The sequence below is a fragment of the Acipenser ruthenus genome, chromosome 4, assembly GCF_902713425.1.
Source record: "Acipenser ruthenus chromosome 4, fAciRut3.2 maternal haplotype, whole genome shotgun sequence".
In the NCBI taxonomy this organism is placed as follows: Eukaryota; Metazoa; Chordata; class Actinopteri; order Acipenseriformes; family Acipenseridae; genus Acipenser; species Acipenser ruthenus.
Window position 1 is genome coordinate 7,985,489 of NC_081192.1, and position 21,768 is coordinate 8,007,256.

Below are 21,768 nucleotides of genomic sequence, written 5' to 3' on the forward strand. Positions count from 1 at the left end.
TTTGGGGAGCGATCAGTCAGAAACAACCTGATCCAGTCGATTACGGCCCCGCAGATGCCCATATCCTACTAATTTTATGTTTAGATTTCTAGTAGGTTCAATTATATTTTTTAACGTGTTTTTTTTTTGGTTTTTTTTACTGTGTTTCACTAAAAAATCAGCCCTTACCGCTTCATCTCTCCAGGAGGGAGTTTTAGAGGAGGGAGTTACAAGAGTAGGGAGCACATAATGACTTATTTTTGCCTAATGTACTTAAAGATGTTCTAATATGGACATCGTACATTTGGAAGGAGTTTGTGTTTTTTAATGGAGCTGATTTGGAGAAGATACGTTTTAAAGAAACTCGCACTTTGATTTTATCATTGGCAGTTCCACTCCTGCCCAACAGATGGTACTACACTCTGCACTCGATCAGGACACATGCTTTTGTAAAGAAAAGAAAAGCGCATGGGACTCTTGGAAGGATCCAATGTTTAAACCTGCCAGAGCCTGAGCAGGATTTTAAGAGCATTTTACAGAACAAAGGCAATCCCCAGAATTTGCAGCAACCATTTATTTGTAGTGCTTACACCTGAATGACCATGAATACTTGTAGCAGGCTATGGTTGCTAAAGTCAACCAACCTGTCACTGGTGTGAGCACTCAAATATGGTGGTTTTACAGTATCACTTTATTTTGGTCAATACCTTTTTTGTGGGGAGGGTTGGACATACATTTTTAAACATTTACATTGAAAATGAAGGATCTGTGAACATCAAGCCACTCTGTCCTGGAACTAATATTTACAGTCAAGAGACTGCAGATGCATGGACAGGGTGGCACTGTTGTGACTGTTTGATACTTCAGGAGTGGCAGTTATGCCTTTGAAACAATTTACCCATATGTAAATTAAACCCTGCAACCCATAGCTGCTGTTTCTCTGGTATGGCTTCAAAGTAACAGCGTGTGCACAAACCCAGACGGTTACACAGGATTGCAGGCAGCCACAAACTCTACCCACCCCAGAATTAAGCAGTTGACCAAGGCTTTGGTAGAGTCAGGAGCTATCTGTCATAAGGTGGATAAAATGAAATGCAGATGTAATGCCACTGACTATAAGTATTACAAAAAGAATAGTTTTAAAAAATAAACTTTGTTCTGTAGCAGAACTTTTGAAAATATGCTGTAACCATTTATTCTAAGGAGGGCTTGTTTTGGGAATATGCAATTAGTGTAATATTGTTGAATACGGCTATACATTTTGAAATATAAAGTTCTGTTGAATTGAATTAGAACAATGTTGGTTCTAATCAAAAGAGAATAAAGGGCTTTACTGCTAACAACATAAATGATGATGGTATAAAGGGAGATTTGCTGCTAGTTTTACAGAACGTGGGTGACACTAGTTATTAAAGAAGGACTAAAATAAAAGTTCAGCAAGACCATTGATTGAAACAACGAGGAAGGGCTCACAATCAAATTTACAAGAAAGATCTTTAAATGAAACAGGGAGGAAGCAAGATCATCTCCATAAAAATGTACAAATTCTAGATCTAACTCGGCTCTTTGTACATGTGAAATGTTTTAGACAGATAACACTGCTTTTTGTGTTGTTATTTTGCATATTCAAAAATGGTAAGTGTAGCAATATAGCTTCACGGCCCAGGCTGTTAGCCAACAGGAAGAAGACCCAGAAGCAGAAAGCTGCAGTTTAAACGCTGTCACACACTTTAATTAACACAAACAAACAGGGACCAAAATAAACAGAGGAGCAAACAAAACACAAGAACAAAAGCAAGGTTCAAATAAAAGGTTTAAACAAAAACAAATCATCGAAACAAAAACATTTAAACTCTTAACCCCATCCCTGCCAAACTTAAGTTCAAAATAATGAAATTTTATTTACACAATACACCAAAACCACATTATTTACATTACTTAACCAATGAACAATTGTTTTTTTACAGTGATGCATGTTAGTAACCTCAGCCTGAGCCCCGAAAATGATGAAGGTGGATACCTTGGTGGATAGACGTTTGATGAAGGTGGATACCTTGCTTACTGATTTTTTTATGATACTAATAATAGAAAGGTTGCTGCTGTGGTTGACCTGTGTGAGCTGAAAGCTTATTGGGACGAAGGTTTAGTTATTTTTAACTGACTAATTAGGAGCTAGCATGTTGTTACATTAAAATGCAGAAAGCAGCTAGCCTGCAACTGTACATATTTATAAATATGAATATATTAATGGATACACTTTCAAATACATTACTTCCCTTGATTTGTGTTGAATTTAAATCAAGGGAAGTAATGTTAAAACTTTACAATGGATTAGTAAGACCTCACCTAGAATATTGTGTTCAGTTCTGGTCACCTCGTTACAAAAAGGATATTGCTGCTCTAGAAAGAGTGCAAAGAAGAGCGACCAGAATTACCCCGGGTTAAAATACATGTCGTATGCAGACAGGCTCAAAGAACTGAATCTGTTCAGCCTTGAACAAAGAAGACTTATGAGGTGATCTGATTCAAACATTCAGAATTCTAAAAGGTATTGACAATGTTGACCCAGGGGACTTTTTCGACCTGAAAAAAGAAACAAGGACCAGGAGTCACAAATGGAGATTAGATAAAGGGGCATTCCAAACAGAAAACAGGAGGCACTTTTTTACACAGAGAATTGTGAGGGTCTGGAACCAACTCCCCAGTAATGTTGTTGAAGCCGACACCCTGGGATCCTTCAAGAAGCTGCTTGATGAGATTCTGGGATCAATAAGCTACTAACAACCAAACAAGCAAGATGGGCCGAATGGCCTCCTCTCATTTGTGAACTTTCTTATGTTCTTACAGTTCGACAACTTTTCGCAACTTTGTAACATATTTGTTTGAAGTATAAAAGGACAAATAACATACACAATAAAATCTGTTCTCTCTCATATCGTATTCTGTACGTCACCAGCTCAGTCGGCTACTCTGGATAAGTTGGCAAATGTGATATTGTTTATCAATATGTTTATTAGCGCTATTATATATTTATTAAAAATACACAACTCCATACCCATTTTCAAAAGATCTGGTGTCTCTGAATCTACAATTACATTGATAATACTATCTCCGTACAAGACAAGAAGCAAGTGCATTAAAGGCAGAAAGTTTTATTTAGAAGAGAAGAGTTGAGTTTTACAGGTGTTGTCTGAAGAGGTGCTTGAGGAGGCGCTGGAAGGTGGTCAGGGACTGGGCAGTCCTGACATTCGTAGAAAGGTCGTTCCACCACTGCCGGGCGAGGGTGGAGAAGGAGCGGGCTCTGGAGGCAGGGGAGTGTAGAGGAGGTACAGCCAGTCTTCTAGTGCAGGAGGAGCGGAGAGGTCGGGTGGGGGTGTAGGGAGAGATGAGCGTCTGGAGGTAGCTGGGTGCAGTCTGGTCAAGGCATCGGTAGGCAAGTACAAGAGTCTTGAACTGGATGCGAGCGGTGATCGGGAGCCAGTGGAGTGAGCGGAGCAGTGGAGTAGCGTGGGAGAAGCGAAGCAGAGAGAACAGCAGGCGAGCAGCGGAGTTCTGGATGAGCTGGAGCAGAAGGGTGGCGGACGCAGGGAGGCCGGCCAGGAGGGAGTTGCAGTAGTCTAGGTGGGCGAGGAGTTGCGTGGAGTAGTTGGTGAGGAAGGGTTGGATTCTTCGTATGTTGCTCAGGAAGAATCGGCAGGTGCGTGCTAGAGTGAAGATGTGCTGGGAGTAGGAGAGGCAGGGGTCCAGGGTTAATTCAAGGTTCATGGCTGAGGAGGAGGGAGAGAGCGTGGTAAATTACAGAGGAATGGAGATAGAGAGATCAGAGAAGGGGGAAGATGAGGAGGGGAAGAAAAGGAGGTCAGATTTAGAGAGGTTGAGTTTGTGGTGATGCGAGTGCATACAGGAGGAGATAGCAAACAGACAGGTAGAGATACAGGAGGGGATGGTGGGTCAGAGAGGGGGAAGGAGAGGAAGATCTGAGCATCATCAACATAGAAATGGTATGAGAAACCATAGGATGTGATGATGGGGCCCAGGGAGCAGGTGTAGAGAGAGAACAGGAGAGGACCCAAGACTGATCCTTGGGGGACTCCTGTTGAGAGAGGGTGAGGTGTGGAGGTTGAGCCACGCCAGGTTACCTGGCAGGTGCGGTCGGAGAGGTATACGCACAGGTGGCAGTAGTTTTAAAAATATATTTAATTCCTTTGGAAATCGTATACATTATCAATGTTTTTAACAGGGGCGTTTTGCCCCATCCACCTCGTGAATCTTTGTTCTTGTAACTTGTAAGGTATGAATAGTTGACAAACAGTGTTATTCGACATTGCCACGCTCTAATAAATAAAACTGTTAAGCTTTATTTAAACCAATGATTATAGTTTTCAATCTGGATGTTTTCAGGAAAAAATTAAATAATACAACTGGTTAATGGATATCCTAAAATTATAGGTGATGCAAAACTTTTGCCCATAGCTGTACTTAAAACTGAATCAGAACAAGAACACTTAGCAAAAATTGAGTTTCTAGAGATATTTGTATTTTTGCCCCAATGGCAAAAATGTTCTGGCTACGCCTTGCTCATGATATAGGCCTACTAGTATATCATCGACTCCATTGGTCTGGGGCAGGTACATTTCACATACTTGGCACATCAATTTGTATGTATTTAGTTATTTTGGTGCCTAAGGATGCAGGAACTGGGAGTGCTGTCTGTGCGGCCGAACACAACTGTACTCTTGTTAAGAAGTGTATGGATGATCTGCACTGGCTGTAATATTGTCATGAATCGGCTGTGTGTGGGCTGGTGTTTAGTGTTTCAACCAATTAGCACTAATCATTGCAATGTGAGGGCGTGTGCTTATGGTTTCAACCTATCAGCACCAAGGATTGTCCTGCAATAGAGTGTTTACTTTCCAAAAGTCTCGTAGCAGCTGGTTTTGCTGTGATAATTGAGCTCAGCAATGTCTGATGACAAAATGTGAAAAACATTCTCTAGCATCCAGCACTACATTTAAAACAAAGCTAAGCAAGTAATATTTTAAGTGTTAACATACACATGGCAATATATCTATCAATAAACAAGCCATATTATAACATGCTGTACATGTTATTGTTTGTGTTTGTTTAGCACTTCCCTTTAATAAGCTGCATGTTGGAATTCTAGGTACTGTACAGCATGCAGATATGTCACTGGAACTGGTTCTGCCATTTGGTGCTACTTGTGTTTGTACTTAATAAATGCTCAGTTAGTAGATATTCTATATTTTATGCTGAAACACCTGTCCAATTTTGTGGGTTTACTTCAAAAACTGTAACTTGAAAAAGATTGAACAGTAAAAATGAGGTTTACCAGAGCTTCTTAGCAAAGAAAATAATTATTTGCATCGCTACGCTCGGCAGTTCCTTACCTTTGCCCCCCACTATTAAACAAAGTTAGGTGCCCCTGATTGCTAGGCCATTGAGCCACCCATCAATGCAATGCAAAAACCTGTAAATCTGAGAGATACTCTGTCCTGTATCATACAAATCTTCACACCAGGACTAGTAAAGACAAACTTGCAAGACAGTAGAAACAGAAGCCAAAGACGCTGTGCTTTCTTTCCTAGGTAAATAAAAACAAAAAAGCAAGAAAGTACTGTCGTGAATATAGGTTGTCAACCAGTGGCAAAGCAAAATTTATTAAAGAAAAAAAAACTTGAGGATCTGATTAACCTTTCATGTCAGGATGATTTGGAATAAAAGATGAGTTTGGGATTCTTGCATGTTTGATTAAGATTTGGTGCACTTTGAAACAATTCGTGTCAGATTGATTTTGAATAAATGTTCAGCTTCAATTTGAGATTTGTGCTTTCTGCACTGCATTTTAATTTTTTAACGAATAGGATAAAGCAAAGGCAGAATACTGCATACATAATACAATTCTACTTGTAGTCACAATCTCATCTCATTACCTTACTCCAACAGTTTATCGTTCATTTTGATTGTCCTTTTGGTATAACAAACCCCTCGATATAACAAACAAAAGGCTTGGACCCCAACATGTTCGTTATAGCGAGGCTGTACTGTATTTCAAAAAAGAGCAATTACAAAAAATGTGAATACGGTTACCTTTCAGAGTAAAATCAAGTACATGATACAGAATTAATATAATTATGATTGAGAGTAGTAGTAAAATATAGCAAAGTGTGAAGCAGTTAAGTGCAAGTACAAGATGATGAAGGTACTGATACAGTTGGGTGGCTGTGGCAAAGTGGTTTGCAGTGCGCAGGTGTAGGGGTGATGCAGTGCTCAAGACAATGACAAGCAACACAGTACTGGTGAAATGATGGTTTATTTATAAACCAAAGTCTGATGACAACAGTAAACAATAAAGAGAACAGGCAATACACAACGATGTGTATTGCTCCATTTAAATCCACGGGTTCAGTCCCGAAATAATAAACACTGTATTAAAATAAACACAATAAACACAAACACGGTCACAAGTCCAAAGTGAGTGCTGTAGTGCTTGTGCTGAAAATACAATTAATCGTGAACAAGTGTAGTCCGGGTTTAGTGCTGGCCCGCGACAGCTCCGGATCGTGTTAGCCGTCTAATAAGAACAAACAAGTAGATTTTAGACATCACAAAACAAACAAAACACTCACGATAACAATACGATTCTCGTTCCGGTTCAGCGTAACCATAACAAATGAACAGATAACCTTGCTGCGTCCCCTTATATACCGTCAATCATGAGCCCTTGGTTAACGATTGCAACCACTCCCCCAGTCTGTGACTCACCATGCAGCCACCCAAAAGCTACAGCGTCAGAGGACAACGCAGCTCTCAGGCAGCTTACAGGCAAGCCCGCAGGCGCCCGGACAGACTACAGGGGTCGCTGGCCAGACTACAGGGGTCACTGGTGCGCGGTGAGCCGAGGTCACCCTGGCCGACCTAACCCTCCCTCCCCCCAGGTGACGCTCGGCCAATTGTGCGCCGCCCCCTGGGAGCTCCTGTCCACGGTCGACTGTGGAATAGCCTGGACTCGAACCGGCGACGTCCTGGCTATAGAGCGCATCCTGGAGCGCCTTTACTGGATGCGCCACTCGGGAGCCCTGCTGTATCACTTTTACAACATTATTATTTACAGGTTTTCGCAATAAGGCTCTGGACACTGAAACCTCAATAAACACCCTTGCATCTGAATATCATTGTCTGTCTGTTTTATTCTGCGCTGCTGCATTGCATTCACCTGTGTTCACTCACCACTTTGCTACACTGATAAAAAGATGTCCTGATGAGATGTATTTTTAATATTTTGTATACTTGCTGTAACGTATTAGACAGTAACTTAGTTTCATGATCACTCAATATCTCTTTGGGGATCCCTACACTAGACATAATCTGCACTAGTTCCTTGGCTATCGCAGCTGCACTAGTGGACCACAATGGAACCGCTTTCGGGTATCGCGTTGCATAATATACCATTTATTTTATTTATTTATTTATTTCTTAGCAGATGCCCTTATCCAGGGCGACTTACAATTGTTACCAGATATCACATTATTTTTACATACAATTACCCATTTATACAGTTTTTTTTTTTTTTTTTTTACTAGAGCACTCTAGGTAAAGTACCTTGCTCAAAGGTACAGCAGCAGTGTCCCCTACCTGGGATTGAACCCACGACCCTCCGGTCAAGAGTCCAGAGCCCTAACCACTACTCCACACTGCTACCACTACCACTAATATATGGGTATACCCGGAATCAGAAGGTAGCAAAAGGCCCACTACGTCCATTGCAATGCATTCAAAGGGAGTGGAAATAATCAACAGTGGGACCAAAGGGGTGGGGCGCACTCGACCTGGCGCTACTCTCTGGCAGTCTGGGCATGTGGCTGCATATTCTGACACTTCCTTATGAAGCCATATGCAATAAAATCAAGCCAATATTGGTTCCCTTGTTTTGTCAGCTCTGAGGTGCCCCGCAAAAGGGATATCATGCGCCAGCCTCATGACCTCGAGCCGACAAGACGGGGGAACCATCAATTGTGTTACAGGCTGTCCTGTGCCCGTGGCAAGGTTTACCCTATATAATATTTGCCCCTTGATAATGAAGTGTGGAAATACTTGAGGCCAAGCGCCGTTAACATCCTTACCTTCAATAGACCGGGCCTGTTCCCAAGCGTGCACCAGCGAGGGGTTGTTGCTTTGGCCCCATGCTAGGTCTGTGCTTGAGGTCCACATGTCTGGTATATTGAGAGGGGCTGGAGTAGCCTCAACCTGGATGGCCCAGTAACCTCGGCTTCTCGGTCACACTGCGTACCAACTCCCTTTGATTGTCGTTTGTTACCATCCGGGCATTCTCCCACCAGATCCCAGCCTCATCTCGTTGATGCTCCCTCCCATTTTTCGATATGTCTTTTTTTTTCTAGGACGAAACATAGGGGAAATAAATATACTTTTAACGTGGGGTACGCCGCCGTGTCTCCTTGGATACAGGAGATGGTCACCTGACCTCGTGGCTGCCACAACACACTGCCCAAGAGAGTTGTCCGAATTAAGGTCTGCTCACACCCTGTGTCCACTAATGCGTGGGTTTTCACATTCCCTAAAATCACATCAACCAGACAAGGTCCCTCCCGACCATTTTCCCCTTGCTTACCCGCTTCTGATGGCCAATTGCAAGGCACCACATCACACTCCATCACAGATGGGCGTTACCTGGCCTGGTGTCCCGGTTGGTGGCATCTAAAACAGGTAGGGGAGACAGAGGGAGCAGTGGTTAAATATCTGTCCTGTTGCTGTTGTGGCAACGGGGCAGGGGAAGCAAATCTACCCCAGCTGGGGGCCAACCTTGGCCTCCATGAAGAGGAGGTAAGATTGCCCATTGGGGTCGGCGGTCTGGATGGTCTTGATCCAGGTCCCGGGGCTAGTGGAGTGGAGAGAGGAGGTGGTGCTCGGCTGCTCCATTGGACTGGAACAGTAAGTAGGCTGGTTTTGGCAGGGACCAGGGAGTCTTCGAAATCCTCAGCCAGTTTCACAGCTTCTTCCAGGGTGTTGGGGTTGTGGCACCGTATCCATGCTTGTGTTTTGGCGCCAACCACATGGCAAAACTGCTCCACTACTATAGCCTCGCCCACCTGTAAGCTCATCTTCTGGGCAGTATTTAGCCAGTGGTCACACAACTTCTGAGCGTCAACCCTGGGGCATGTATCTGGGGATCTCTGGTACTCCCGGAACCATACCCGGTGTGTTTCCCACATATACAATGCTGATTTACGGTTATCTGGCTTGTGGGTAAAAATCGGATGGCACAGATTTAAAAAAAAAACAACAACTTTTTCAATTTATTTTTTTTATGAGGCGGGGGGGTAAGCTATCTATTCTATATTGGTCGGAATTTATTTTCTGTTATTTTCGGTTGGAATTTATCTACTTTTGTATGTATTTTAGTATGTACGATTTTAGGCTATAAATAAATACGTTTGAAGTGTCATTTGTGTTTGTAGTGGTTAGTTATTTTTTTGGGCTACACAGTATAGGTTACCTTCATTGTAAATAAAAAACGTGATTTGGTATAATTTAATGATAACACTATTGATAATAAATGAACCATGATTATAGACGCATAATATTCTATAAATATTTCGTCTAATACTTAAAAAGTATAATGTAGGGCTGTCAGATCTTGTTTTCAAAAAGTATTGGGACAGACATTATATGCAAACCAATGGAATACCGTGTGGATATGTATGTATGTGTGTGTGTGTGTGTGTGTGTTTAATAAAAAGAGAGAATACATGCATGTCCCCAGTCATATGTGGTTTTCATGATCACGTCGCCTTAAGTTCTAGTCAAATTGTAGATATTTGCCCCATTGTCACTGTACTTTATGCATCCATGCATCCCTTCCTGCAATGTCATTGGGCAGTGTGTTCCGGGCTTAAGGTTTTCTTGTCCAAAAACAAGCAATGGTAAGGTTTCTAAACTCGCTAAAGTCACAACATTTAGATTCAACATTTACTGGTGGTACAACATGAAACCCCCCAGGTAGCCCTTAGTTGACGTGATGAATATGGTGAATCTAACCCTTTTAGTCCTGAATATATTTTTATTTTTTTGTCGAGCTGAAGAATGCGAAATTAAGTTATATAATTGAAAAAGGAACTTCTTTATTTATACATGAAGACAGGACAAAGATGTTTTTTAACGTATATTTTGGTGAATGAGACTGTAAAGTCCTGTCAGTAGTCTACTCTCAACCCCTTGTGTAATTACAGCTGAGGATTCTTTGGCCTTAAACGTCAAAACAGGTTTGCACTCAACAAATATTATACAGCTGATATAATATTTTTCTTACTTGCCTTATTTATTTTTCTTGCCTTCTATCACTCCAATACAGAAACCTTCCTTCTCGCAGGCCATTGAATTCAAACAGTTAACAGGGAGATAACTAATGGCTTAAAAAGCATTTTTGTTACATTTGGATTGTCATTTTTAAGATTTTTTTTTTTTTTAATTAGCTGAAGACCATCTATCCTGACATCACATAGTAGATTCAATCCTCGTGCAGCAGGTATTAGGATCCAACCTGAAATTACTTACAATCCAATGTACAGCAAAGGGACTTTCATGTTTAGTTGTGGTCCCAAAGCTTGTTATTAGTCTATTTAACAGTGCGCTGGTAAATAGACTTCACCAGAGTTGAAATGAAAATAAAGTCTGGAAAACTACAGAAGCATGATAAGGGAACTCACAAGACAGAGTTTTTGCTAACGGGAGCTAAGCAAATGTTTCTAAAGATCTTGTTGTTCCAGTTATTTTTTTGGTCTGTCTGTTAATTGCAATACAATTGCTGTTTGTTTAGCATGTAAGGTTTTTTTTTCAGTTTCATGTTCATTTTTGTTCAGATACATGCCCACCTCAGGTAAACATGGGAATAGTGTATATTGCCAACATCGATGCTAATTCTTATGTTGGTCACCAAATCCAACTACATATCACACCCTCAATACCAGGCTAGGGATTATATATTCATTTTGATCAGAAAGCAGATGTGGTAATTAGGTCTTTAACTAATCTCTCATACAATTGAGGGGTATTATTATTTGGTGCTCAAGCATTTGAATCTGCAACACATTTATGTATCACATACATTAATTTTGTTTCTACTCTTTGGATAATGAAGGCTATGAATTATAACCACAACATACAAAAATGCATTGAAAACATTTCAAGTAATTCAACCAAATACCACTTAATCTATACGGTCAACATTTTAAGCCCAACAATCTCAAGTTTTTTTTGTTTTGTTTTTCTACGTCACGATCTATAAAATAACTAAAAGAAATGTCAAACAGAGTGTTTCTTGTCACGTAAAGTGGCATAAGGAATCTAATCTATGTTCATTACATCACAATGGAAGGGCCACCTGGTTAAATATAGGAAGGCTCTGGTGTTGGCTAGATCATCATATTATTCTAATTTAATTGAAACAAATGAAAATAATAGATTAATTAGCCCTTCCCCTAATAGTCCTACCCTTGACATTGGCTCCTCTCAGAGTTGCAATGACTTCTTACATTTCTTTAAAAATAAAATACTAGACATTAGAAATGAGATTCCACAGACACTTTCTATTAAGGAGGACTCCAGGACAATTTTACCAACTAGATCTATAATAAGGCAACTATGGGGGCTTTTTCTTTGATTACCTTACAGGAACTGACAGAGCTAATTCAACATATGAGAGCTACTGCATGCTCTCTTGATCCTATCCCTACAAAACTATTAAAATATGTTCTTGGTGTTATTAATACCCACATTTTAAAAATTATAAATGGTTCACTTTCCTCCGGTACAGTTCCCTCAGCACTGTGGTAAAACCTATGCTTAAGAAACACAATTTGGACCCTAAAGTCCTCATTAACTATAGGCCAATCTCCAACCTACCATTCTTAGATAAGGCTCTAGAGAGTTGTTGCAGTTCAATTACAAAAACTCTTAATGGTACATTCAACAAGTTTCAGTCTGGTTTTCGTGCTGCACACAGCACCGAGACGACCCTTATCAGAGTTGTGAATGATCTGCTGATAAGCTCTGACTCTGGCTTTCCATCAGTATTAATTCTTCTAGATCTAAGTGCTGCTTTTGATACTGTAGACCATTCTATCCTACTGAATCATCTTGAAAACACAGCAGGACTGTCTGGCCTTGTCCTATTCAAATCTTATCTTTCAAATCAGTTTGTCTTTATTGTGAGGTAAAATCGACATTATTGGAAGTTGTCTGTGGTGTTCCACAGGGCTCCATTCTAGGTCCCTTGCTGTTTTCATTATATATGCTAACGTTAGGTGACATTATTCATGGACACGGAGTGAACTTCCATTGCTATATTTATCCCTAAAACCAGGAATTTCTTCTGTCTGGGTGTTATTAGCTTCTTGCCTCACAGACATCAAGCATGGGCTGTCACAGAATTTTCATTGAATTCAGATAAAACAGAGGTTATGCTAGTGGGCTCACAGAATCAACTTAAAGGAATACATGAGCTCAACCCTTGCAGTCTCTCAGCAAAACTTAAACTAGAAATTAAGAGTTTGGGGGTCATCTTTGATCCTGATCTATCATTTGAGACTCATATTAGGGAAGTTACTAAAGTATATTTTTACCATTTGAAAAATATGGTTCTCAAGGTACTTCATTGATGCTTTATTTGAATTTGTCTGCAAGAACCCTTTTAAGTCCTACTTGGCAGCACACATTCTGCTATAGAGGTGGGGAAGAGGCCGTAACGTAAAAATGATTTTTTCAGAGAGGCAGTTTTATTTATTTTTAAAATAATTTTCTAGAAATTGATAAACACGTATGTATGTTAGTACTGATACATCCTCCGCCAGGTCTGTAAGTAAAAGCTACAGTATCATGAAAAAGTACAACTATGGCCAGAAGTTTTGCATCACCCTATAGAATGGACTAATTTTACTTCATAAAGTTGAATGAAACCTGCTGTATAATGTTACTTTAACATATTGAATTACATACCACTTTGTAGTTTTTTTATATACTTAAAGAAAAACTGACAGAAATTAAAAATGTGACATTTCAAAATCTAACATGAAATACTGTTCTACTATTATGGCTTCCGGAAGATTTTTGCAATATCATTTTGTAGTTTCTTTGATTACATGATGTTAACAAAATATCTAAATTATGTTCATATAGTTTTTTTAAAAAAATTATGTCTCAATCCTAAAATTCTAGGGGATGCTAAACTTTTGTCCATAGCTGTACCTCCACTGTATGTACATGTACAAATTTAAAGACAAATGGACAGCTTTCTCCATACATCCCCAGATTATGATGCTCTCATTAATTTGTGGTAAAGAATTTTGCAACCAAGTTTTATTTCAATTGGACAAGCAGTTCTCTACATAGAAGTAAAAATGTAAGTGTGACATCCAGCCGTCATGTCTTTGTATCAGGGTTATATGATACACAGTAACACAGAGAGTAGGGCACAGAATTAGACATCTGCTAAATTAACACGGATCGACAGAAGAGGAACACACATAGAGGCAGAAATAGGAAAGCATCAACCACTACATGCTTTCAATGGGAGCAGTCTTGGTGTGCGGATTGTTGATGTTTGTTATCTGTTGTCCTTACTTTAAACGTGGAAGGTATAAAAACCACCAATGGTGATTTTTGTATTTTCTTCTTTACTTTAACCTTCAATATGGCTGTATGACATTTGGAAACCATCTAAGTGGAGTAACTAATACCACAATTGCTCCAAAAAGGCAAATTCATTATTTATTTATTTTTTTATTGAGTGTGATTATCCAAATGTCCTCCTCTCATTTGTAATTGTTCTTATATTGGTGCACTGAAGATTGTTTTGGAGATGATCATATTAAAGGTGACTAACTAGTCTTTTTTTATGTATTTGGCAGATGGGCTTATCATTTTGTACCCTACTGTTTAGTAAGAATTCAATCATTTTCATTGGTTCAACTAAAAAAAAACCCTTTGCACTGCTCAATATAGATCTTTCTTTCATTAAAAAATGACTTTAGCGAAAAATTCTATTTTTAGATACAGATTTAATACGCCCAACTTCACAGCTTTAAAAGTTTAATTATTTAATTGTACTGCAGTTTTTAAATGCAAAACAAATTAATGAGGTACGACTTACTATCGATTTCTGAGTCTGTACAAGTTATTTGTTTTTGCACCACCGAAATTGTTCTAGTTTGTGCAGAATGTGTAATATCAAATATATACGCAATATGGTTCTGTAGACAAGTGATTTTCTTGACACATCAACCATAAACACACACCCATATATATATATATATATATATATATATATATATATATATATATATATATATATATATATATAATGGTTGTTATACTGTATATATTAACCATTTTATTAACAAGTGAAAATGTACCTTCATACACTTTTGTATGAATAGAAGAATGTTTTTGTTTTTTTTTTACTGCTGAACCACATCTTCTTGTGAAGGAAAAGAGGCTAAATAAGACAAGCAGGATCCTCGGCTGTCACAGTATTTGACAAAGCATTCACCTTTCACATACATTATGATCATGAAATCTCTGGTTAGGTGACTGGTGGCAAGAGGAATTGGTGCTTTTCTCTAGAGATCCTCAAACTGATGAGTTTATATTATTAAAACATACAAGGTATTTATTTTTCAACACAAAATTAGCCATCATCAATTTAAGCTGTGAAGGACAAACAGCAGCTGTTGTATTGCGTAGAATAAAGTACATTGTGCAATATGGACATTGCACAATAATAGCTAGAATAATGACGTGCAAATAAAAGGGTTCTTACAGTATTCATGAGCTTTCAGACAAGTCACATACCAAACCATAGGAATCCATGTCAAGTTCTTCCATGGACTAAATATGTGATACAAATGGAAATTTTGTTAAATGTAGTTTTGCTGAAAACCTGACATTGATACAAATTTAGAATTGCCGGGTATCTGGCAAAGTGTTATGGCAGAGGCTAATCCTCAAAAACCATACAAGCTTTGCAAACATTATTTTTGTTCTGCCAAACGTAAACAAGTAGGGAGTCATAAAGCAGTAGTGTATGTTATATTTATGCTAGTTAGGAAATATTTCTTCTAGAAAAGCAGTGGTGTGCCCAACTGAGTTGATAATCCAGAGGTTCTTTTCAAGGCATAACTGAAGTCTTCAATTGCACAGATGTTTGAGCCATTATCTAAAATGTAGATAACCTGTACAAAATGGTGCATCATTGCACTGGGAATTTTAAACCACACTCTACTTAGAATAATATAAAAATAAATCTGTAACCATTAAGTGAATACAAATACTTCTAATTATTGATCCAGACGCTTCCTTTCTTTAGAGAACAGGTTCCAATGCTTTCTATTTGGATGAAACCATTTTATAGGCTTAGAGTTAGCACTGTAAGTACATAGATTTCATGAAGTAACTTTTGATATACTCACTTTATTGCTCGAAAGTTACACAAAATGCTATTCAACTTTAAAAGAACAATTTACACTTTAAACTGTCCTTTTTTAATTAAATATAAAGTGCTTTAAACCAGTAGTTCTGTCCAAACATACACTTACATTTTTAATATAAAAAGTTTAAAAGGCACCAAGTAATTTCAGTAGGAATTTTTGGATTTTATGAGATCACTGAGGTACTGGGCAAGTAAAAATCAAATGCAGGATTACGGTGCTTATACCCGTTTTTAGATAAAAGAAACATAGTTAGATACAGGTTTCAATGAAAATGCAATTGACACATCTTTGTAAAAGAATACATATTAATGGTACAAAACTAAGAAAACAGTTTTGGCACACCTGAATTCTTAAATTAAAGTTACTTTTTATTTTTATTTTTTTTTAAACTGGTGCAAATAGCCTTTTGAAGCAGAGACCCCTAAAAATATGTCATAATGTTTTCAGGGGTGGAATGAATAAATTGTGATGCCATTTCAAATCTAGCAAAAGTTTCTTGTAAGCTATTTCTGGTTCTCTTGTGTAAGGCTACCTCATCAACATGTATTGCTTATTGCCAGCATTGCTCATACAGATTAGGTACAGTACAAATAATTAAAATACAAGACAGGTTTACAGAGATGTGTCACTCCGGTATTGTGTATTCTGTAAACTCTAGTAAACTGACCAGCAATTAGAATTATACAAAAGGTTAAATGAAGGTACATTGCTATAACTGAGAACTCTCGTCAGAATACTGTAGAACAGACAAAAGAGGTGTACATAACTTCATATGTGGACAAGAAATTTTATTTAGAAATACGTTTGTAAATCACTGTTCAAGAAACTTAAGAAATGGATATTAGTTAAAATTCTGTTTTATTAAAACATAGAAAGTTCAAATACAGCATGCTGATTCAACAGAAAATGTGCTTCCAAAGTGAGTCTGTAAAAGATATTTCTCTAAATGACATGTATGTTCTGTTTAAATTATCACATTTGAATCAAACTTTTTTCAGTTCTGTACTGCCATTATCATTGTTGTTTGACAGAAATGTAGTTTTTTTCTTCAATATGACTGTGCAAGAAATGCATATTAACCATGAAAATGCATACTTTTTTCAGCTTGTTTATTTTTAGGGCCAGGTTAACAAAGCTTTTTCTCCAGTGCAAAGCTTTCACTTTTTTCTCAATAGAAAATAAACCAGCCAGTATGTAATGTGAAGACCCCAAACTGCACCAAAACAGATCATTTTACTTAAGAATGGTGCAGACTTGGCAATGGAGGAAAACACAAGTATCAACACATAGACATCATGCTGTGTTAACATATGTATTCAGTTTTGTTTTGGGTGAAACTACCAATATAAATCTATATGCTGGCATTAAAAAAATAATGTGCTGAACCTGTGTGGCAAAAGTGTTAATTACATCTTATTTCATAAGTTTGTTATATAAAAATAATAATAATAATAATAATTTAGAGAGATCTGTAAAGTTAAAAATCCCCATTGCTTGCTGTCAACCTTCTTAAGTGCACTGTATTAACCAATTTTGCATGTGGTTTTATTAGACAAAGCATAGTTCACATATAATCAGGACTGAAAGTGTTTAAATCCATGTGAGCAGGGTGGTAGCAAATGACTTCACTAAATGTGAAATGTAAAAGTGCAAACACAGGTATTTGCAAAGTGTACAGATGTATTTGTCAATTTGCATAAACAAGACCAATATTTTGACACAATACATTACTAGTTACACACACACACACACACACATACATACATATATATATATATATATATAAAATACACACACACACAAAACACACATAAACACATTTTAGAATATTGCAATTATTTTAATTTAATGGGTTGCCTATAGGCTACATTATTTGTGATATTCAATAAACCAATGTGTTATGATCCTTACGACAGGCAGGAAGTTGACTCGCATTCACACTAGAAAGTTTATTGTTAGTTATATACATGTATATTTAGATTAATAGCCTACATTGACGTTTGAATGCTCGAGAATGTACTTTGTCATTTTTATCTAAGCAACCATTTTACAACGTAAAGTTCACAGCGCTATACGCATCAGAGCTGCTCTACCATGTTTCCTCTCAGTGTTTCTTCTATACAATATGGCTATGGATTTTGTCTCTCCTGGTAGCAGGGGATGAGGAAGTTACTTTAAATCTACTGTATATTGTGATGCATAATAATTCGTTATTAGAATATTAATACAAACAACAGCAACAAATACCTAAGATTGCACGTTTACATACACAGCGGCGACCACTTCCACTGCCTAGTACTTTGTGCAGCTGTTCGTCTTTGCATTGTTTTCGTTAAAAAAATGAATTATATATATACATATATACATATATATATATATATATACACACACATATACATATATATATATATATATATATATATATATATATATATATACACGTGTGTGTGTGTGTGTGTGTGTGTGTGTGTGTGTGTGTGTGTGTAAAATAGAAACGAATATTTGTTTCCCTAGTTTTTTTTTACATATATGAAAAGTGGTTGGTTTTAAGAGAACATAACGTTGAGTACTTTTTCACCTGTCCATGAAACGATTTTAGTGTAGAATAGAAAACATCTAAAACAATAACACAGTATTTACCATGATACCAACCAACACGAATAATATATTTGAGATGATCCCGCGATACGTTTTATATAACGCATTATTAAAAACGACCGTTTGTGTTTATAACACTAAAAGAAGATGTTCTTTCTAATTAAATCTGTAAAACAATTAAATGGTATACCTGTATTTTCCCAGCTCCGTCGCCATCGGTTAAAGACACTTCAACTAATTTTTGTACAAAGCGCTGTGTTTTTAAATACCGTATATTTTCGTTTTTTTTTTTTTCTAAAAACTTCGTTTGTAACCATATTAGTTCAAATAAATAAAACAAATACCCTTTCGCGCCGTTAGACGTTAAGAACTGAATTTGTATGGAAAGCAAGTAAATGGGTCGAGCACAAAACAGAATCACTGAGTGGAGAGAACCGAAGTGAGGCTGCAGAGATCTGATAGGAGCACGCCTTTCACCAATCTGAGGGCTCCAAACAGCAAGAGCACTCACAAAAGCCAAGAAATACTAGTACTGAAAGCATTTGTCACTGGTTCTGTTGGGTAGAAAATGTAACTTGCTGTTTTAAACGTTCGCCTTTAAATGTGCTGGTTTGTGCACCAAAACAGATTAATAAAGATTTCTAATAAAGCTTTTTTTAATTTTTTTTTTATTTTATGATGTGGACAGGGGCGTTTACATAAAAATGTACATAGCAAAACAGGAAACTGAACGCAATATCCCCTTTACTAATAAAATATAATTTTCAAATGTTTACATTCAGACCCTAAATAATAATTCCTATATTTTTACATTATAATGTCTGCTTGGTTTGTCCACAATCAAAAAAGAATGATAACATTGTTAACGTAAACCTATTAAGGTAAGCTAGTTGAAATACTTAACGTGCGAGAACAAACATTACGTAAAATGTATATCTAGCCTTCCCCTTCACTTTTTAACCCCAAAAGGCATACGAAGATTTTAGTCTTTAGTTCATTGGTTCTGTCAAGTAATGTTTTGTATTAATAATTCCAAATTAAAATACAATGTTTATTTGTTATTTGTATTATCGTTGTTACTTTAATATTTTAATTTACAAATGGAAGCTGTGTTGGTTACTTTAGTAACTGGAAGATTTTATCATGCAAAGAGCACAACGTGTAAATAGCTTATACTCTGGTATAGAATGCAATGTACCTCAATTAACCTATTTTACAGCATTGATCATCAGGCATGTTTATAAACGTATTGTGTTATCTGCCCCTTCACTGTAAAAAAAAAATAGCATGTGCTGTTCATAATCACTTATAACAAATGTGTGTGTGTGTGTGTATATATATATATATATATATATATATATATATATATATATATATATATATATATATATATATATCCCACAGTAATCTAGTAGAAATGTAACATTTAAGAAAAGTAATTTAACTAACATTTGACTTTTTATGCAAAATATTTTGATATATTGCTTATAATATGAGGTTCAAAATTACAATCAGTCTTGTATGGCATTGCACACATTTTTAAAATGTACCTTATCAGGATACTTCCTAAGAAACCCATCTCTTGCAGTCTGAACAGATGTTTTAATAAACCGGAATCCAGCTAGTCTTCACATTCTGTGTAGCATTATGCTAAATAGAGGCCCAAAACAATAATACATCAGATGATTTTGTTAATTTATAATATATTTTTTTTAATCTCTGGAGTTTTATTTTACTCTGAATTAAGTTCTGGTTATACTCACTGTTTTTATCGTTTTAGCACGTCATCTTTTAAACTGAAAATACATTTTCCTCTGTGGGTAAATGCATGTAACCATTTCCCTCACTAACAAATCTATAGTGTGGATCTATGAATTTGCACTTGAAAATTGTCTATCCCAAAGAACCTCCCAATAGCAAATGACACTCCCAGTTTAAAAGTACCATGTCTTCAAAATGGATGAATGACCCGATTGGCTGTGCCTCAGAGTTTAAATCATCTGGTTAGTGAACAAATGTGGTCATAGCTATAGTCTGGATTGTGTGGGACTGACTGGAGGCCAAAGGGAAGTTCAGGTTTGTTCTACATAAATCTCAAGTTAAATAAACTTATGCAATGTGTATTATGTTTATTTTTTTGTTCAATGACTAAACAGACTTAAGATTGTCACCAAAAGCTTTAGTCAAAATGAGCGGAACTAAAAAAATAAATAAAACGTGTGGCACATGAAACTTAATTTCTAAAGATATTTCAAAACTGAAATATTACAAATAAACTGACATGATACTTCGCTGGTGGGGAAATTTTCAAAACATTCTAAATTATAATTAAAAAACACTGATGGAACAATTCACAAATATGTAAAATTACTGTTCATTCTTAAATACATAATTAAAACTCAAACTTAAAAAAAATGAATACCTATTTACAACTGGAAACCTGCATGTTTTTAGCAATTAAATGCAACTATGATTTGATTTTCTTATTACAAAAACAACAACAGTTTTACAACTAATGTGATTTCAGAAGCTGGTTCTGATTATAAAACATCAAATGAATTATTACATCAACAACAGTATTTTTAATATGCATTTTTCCTATACCCACTGGTTTTACTGGTGTGTGTGTGTGTGTGTGTGTGTGTGTGTGTGTGTGTGTGTATACAATTTCAGCAGTTTAAAATGAAAAATAATGCTGAAAAATAATTTAATAGGCAAAAGTGCAACTTAATTATCAACCAAATGTAGGGTTACTATTTGGATTTATTTGAAGCATCCTACTGGGTAGTTTAGTATTATAATTAAGAGTTAACTTAATTAAGGTCTGAAACAAACTACTGCAATCAATTTCATGGTTTACACCATTAAGGGATCTTCATAAATTACTAATCAATAATGTTGCTATGTATTGTTGACCCCTTTAGCTCGTGTGTTTGTGTGGGGTGAAGGGATTGCACGTTTAACCACACACTTGAGCTTGTTTGTAAAGCCAGAGAACAGCCCCCACCCCTCCCCCAACAGCACAAGGCAGCCTTTACATTGTGGACATTTCTAGTGTAAAGGGATCCCCCAATGATTGAGAAAAAAAAAATGCAAGGATTCTATTTAACAATGTAACACAAAGACACAGTAACTGCAGTCTTGTCTTCTTAGTATTACACTACCAATCAAACGCAAGAAGATGGATACCAGTGGAAGTTAAGAAACATGAACTGTCTGTACATCTCATTCATTCTCACTTGCCTGAACATATGCAGTATAGTGCGGCTATTTCCCGTCTCTTCACTCGAGATGTATGTGTGTATCTATAGCTATTCCCCATCTCGTGTGTGTGTGTGCCTCTACATGGGATCATATTATACACTCACTTCTATTTCATAACATTTATGAATGATGCCTCTTCCACCGTTATGTAGCCTCCTACCCAGAACCCCGCAGTCACATTTGCATAAACCCCTTACCCGCAATATCTTGCCACTGCTTACCTGCAATAACGTTTTACTATTCCAGCATACAGCCAATGAGAAGCAAGACATAATAAGACAGGCACACTCAAATCAGACCAAAGAGATAGCACGTAGGTTTCCAGCACAAGATACTCCACTTCCGAATCCTCTCTTGTCCCCATGCACTTCGCGTACCATTTTACCAATCTAGTATATAATTGAGG

At 37.2% G+C, this 21,768-nt stretch overlaps 1 protein-coding gene across 4 annotated transcripts; it reads right to left on the bottom strand.

Moving 5' to 3' along the window:
* Nucleotides 1–1,702: 1,702 nt before the first annotated feature.
* Nucleotides 1,703–21,711, bottom strand: LOC131736422 (uncharacterized). 4 transcript variants are annotated; one of them, XM_059021912.1, is made up of 4 exons: nucleotides 21,584–21,711; nucleotides 8,627–8,712; nucleotides 8,121–8,392; nucleotides 1,703–3,746 (listed from the first exon to the last, which is right to left on the bottom strand). In XM_059021912.1, exons 3-4 carry the CDS (start codon nucleotides 8,206–8,208, stop codon nucleotides 3,157–3,159), a joined length of 678 nt encoding a protein of 225 aa, XP_058877895.1. In that variant the 5' UTR covers nucleotides 8,209–8,392; nucleotides 8,627–8,712; nucleotides 21,584–21,711; the 3' UTR covers nucleotides 1,703–3,156. The 4 variants fall into 4 exon arrangements, 2 of the variants coding, with proteins under 2 accessions (XP_058877895.1, XP_058877901.1); XR_009328136.1 differs by lacking the exon at nucleotides 1,703–3,746 and adding an exon at nucleotides 5,189–6,571; XM_059021918.1 differs by lacking the exon at nucleotides 21,584–21,711 and having other exon boundaries at nucleotides 8,627–9,028.
* Between the last annotated feature and the right edge of the window lie 57 nt (nucleotides 21,712–21,768).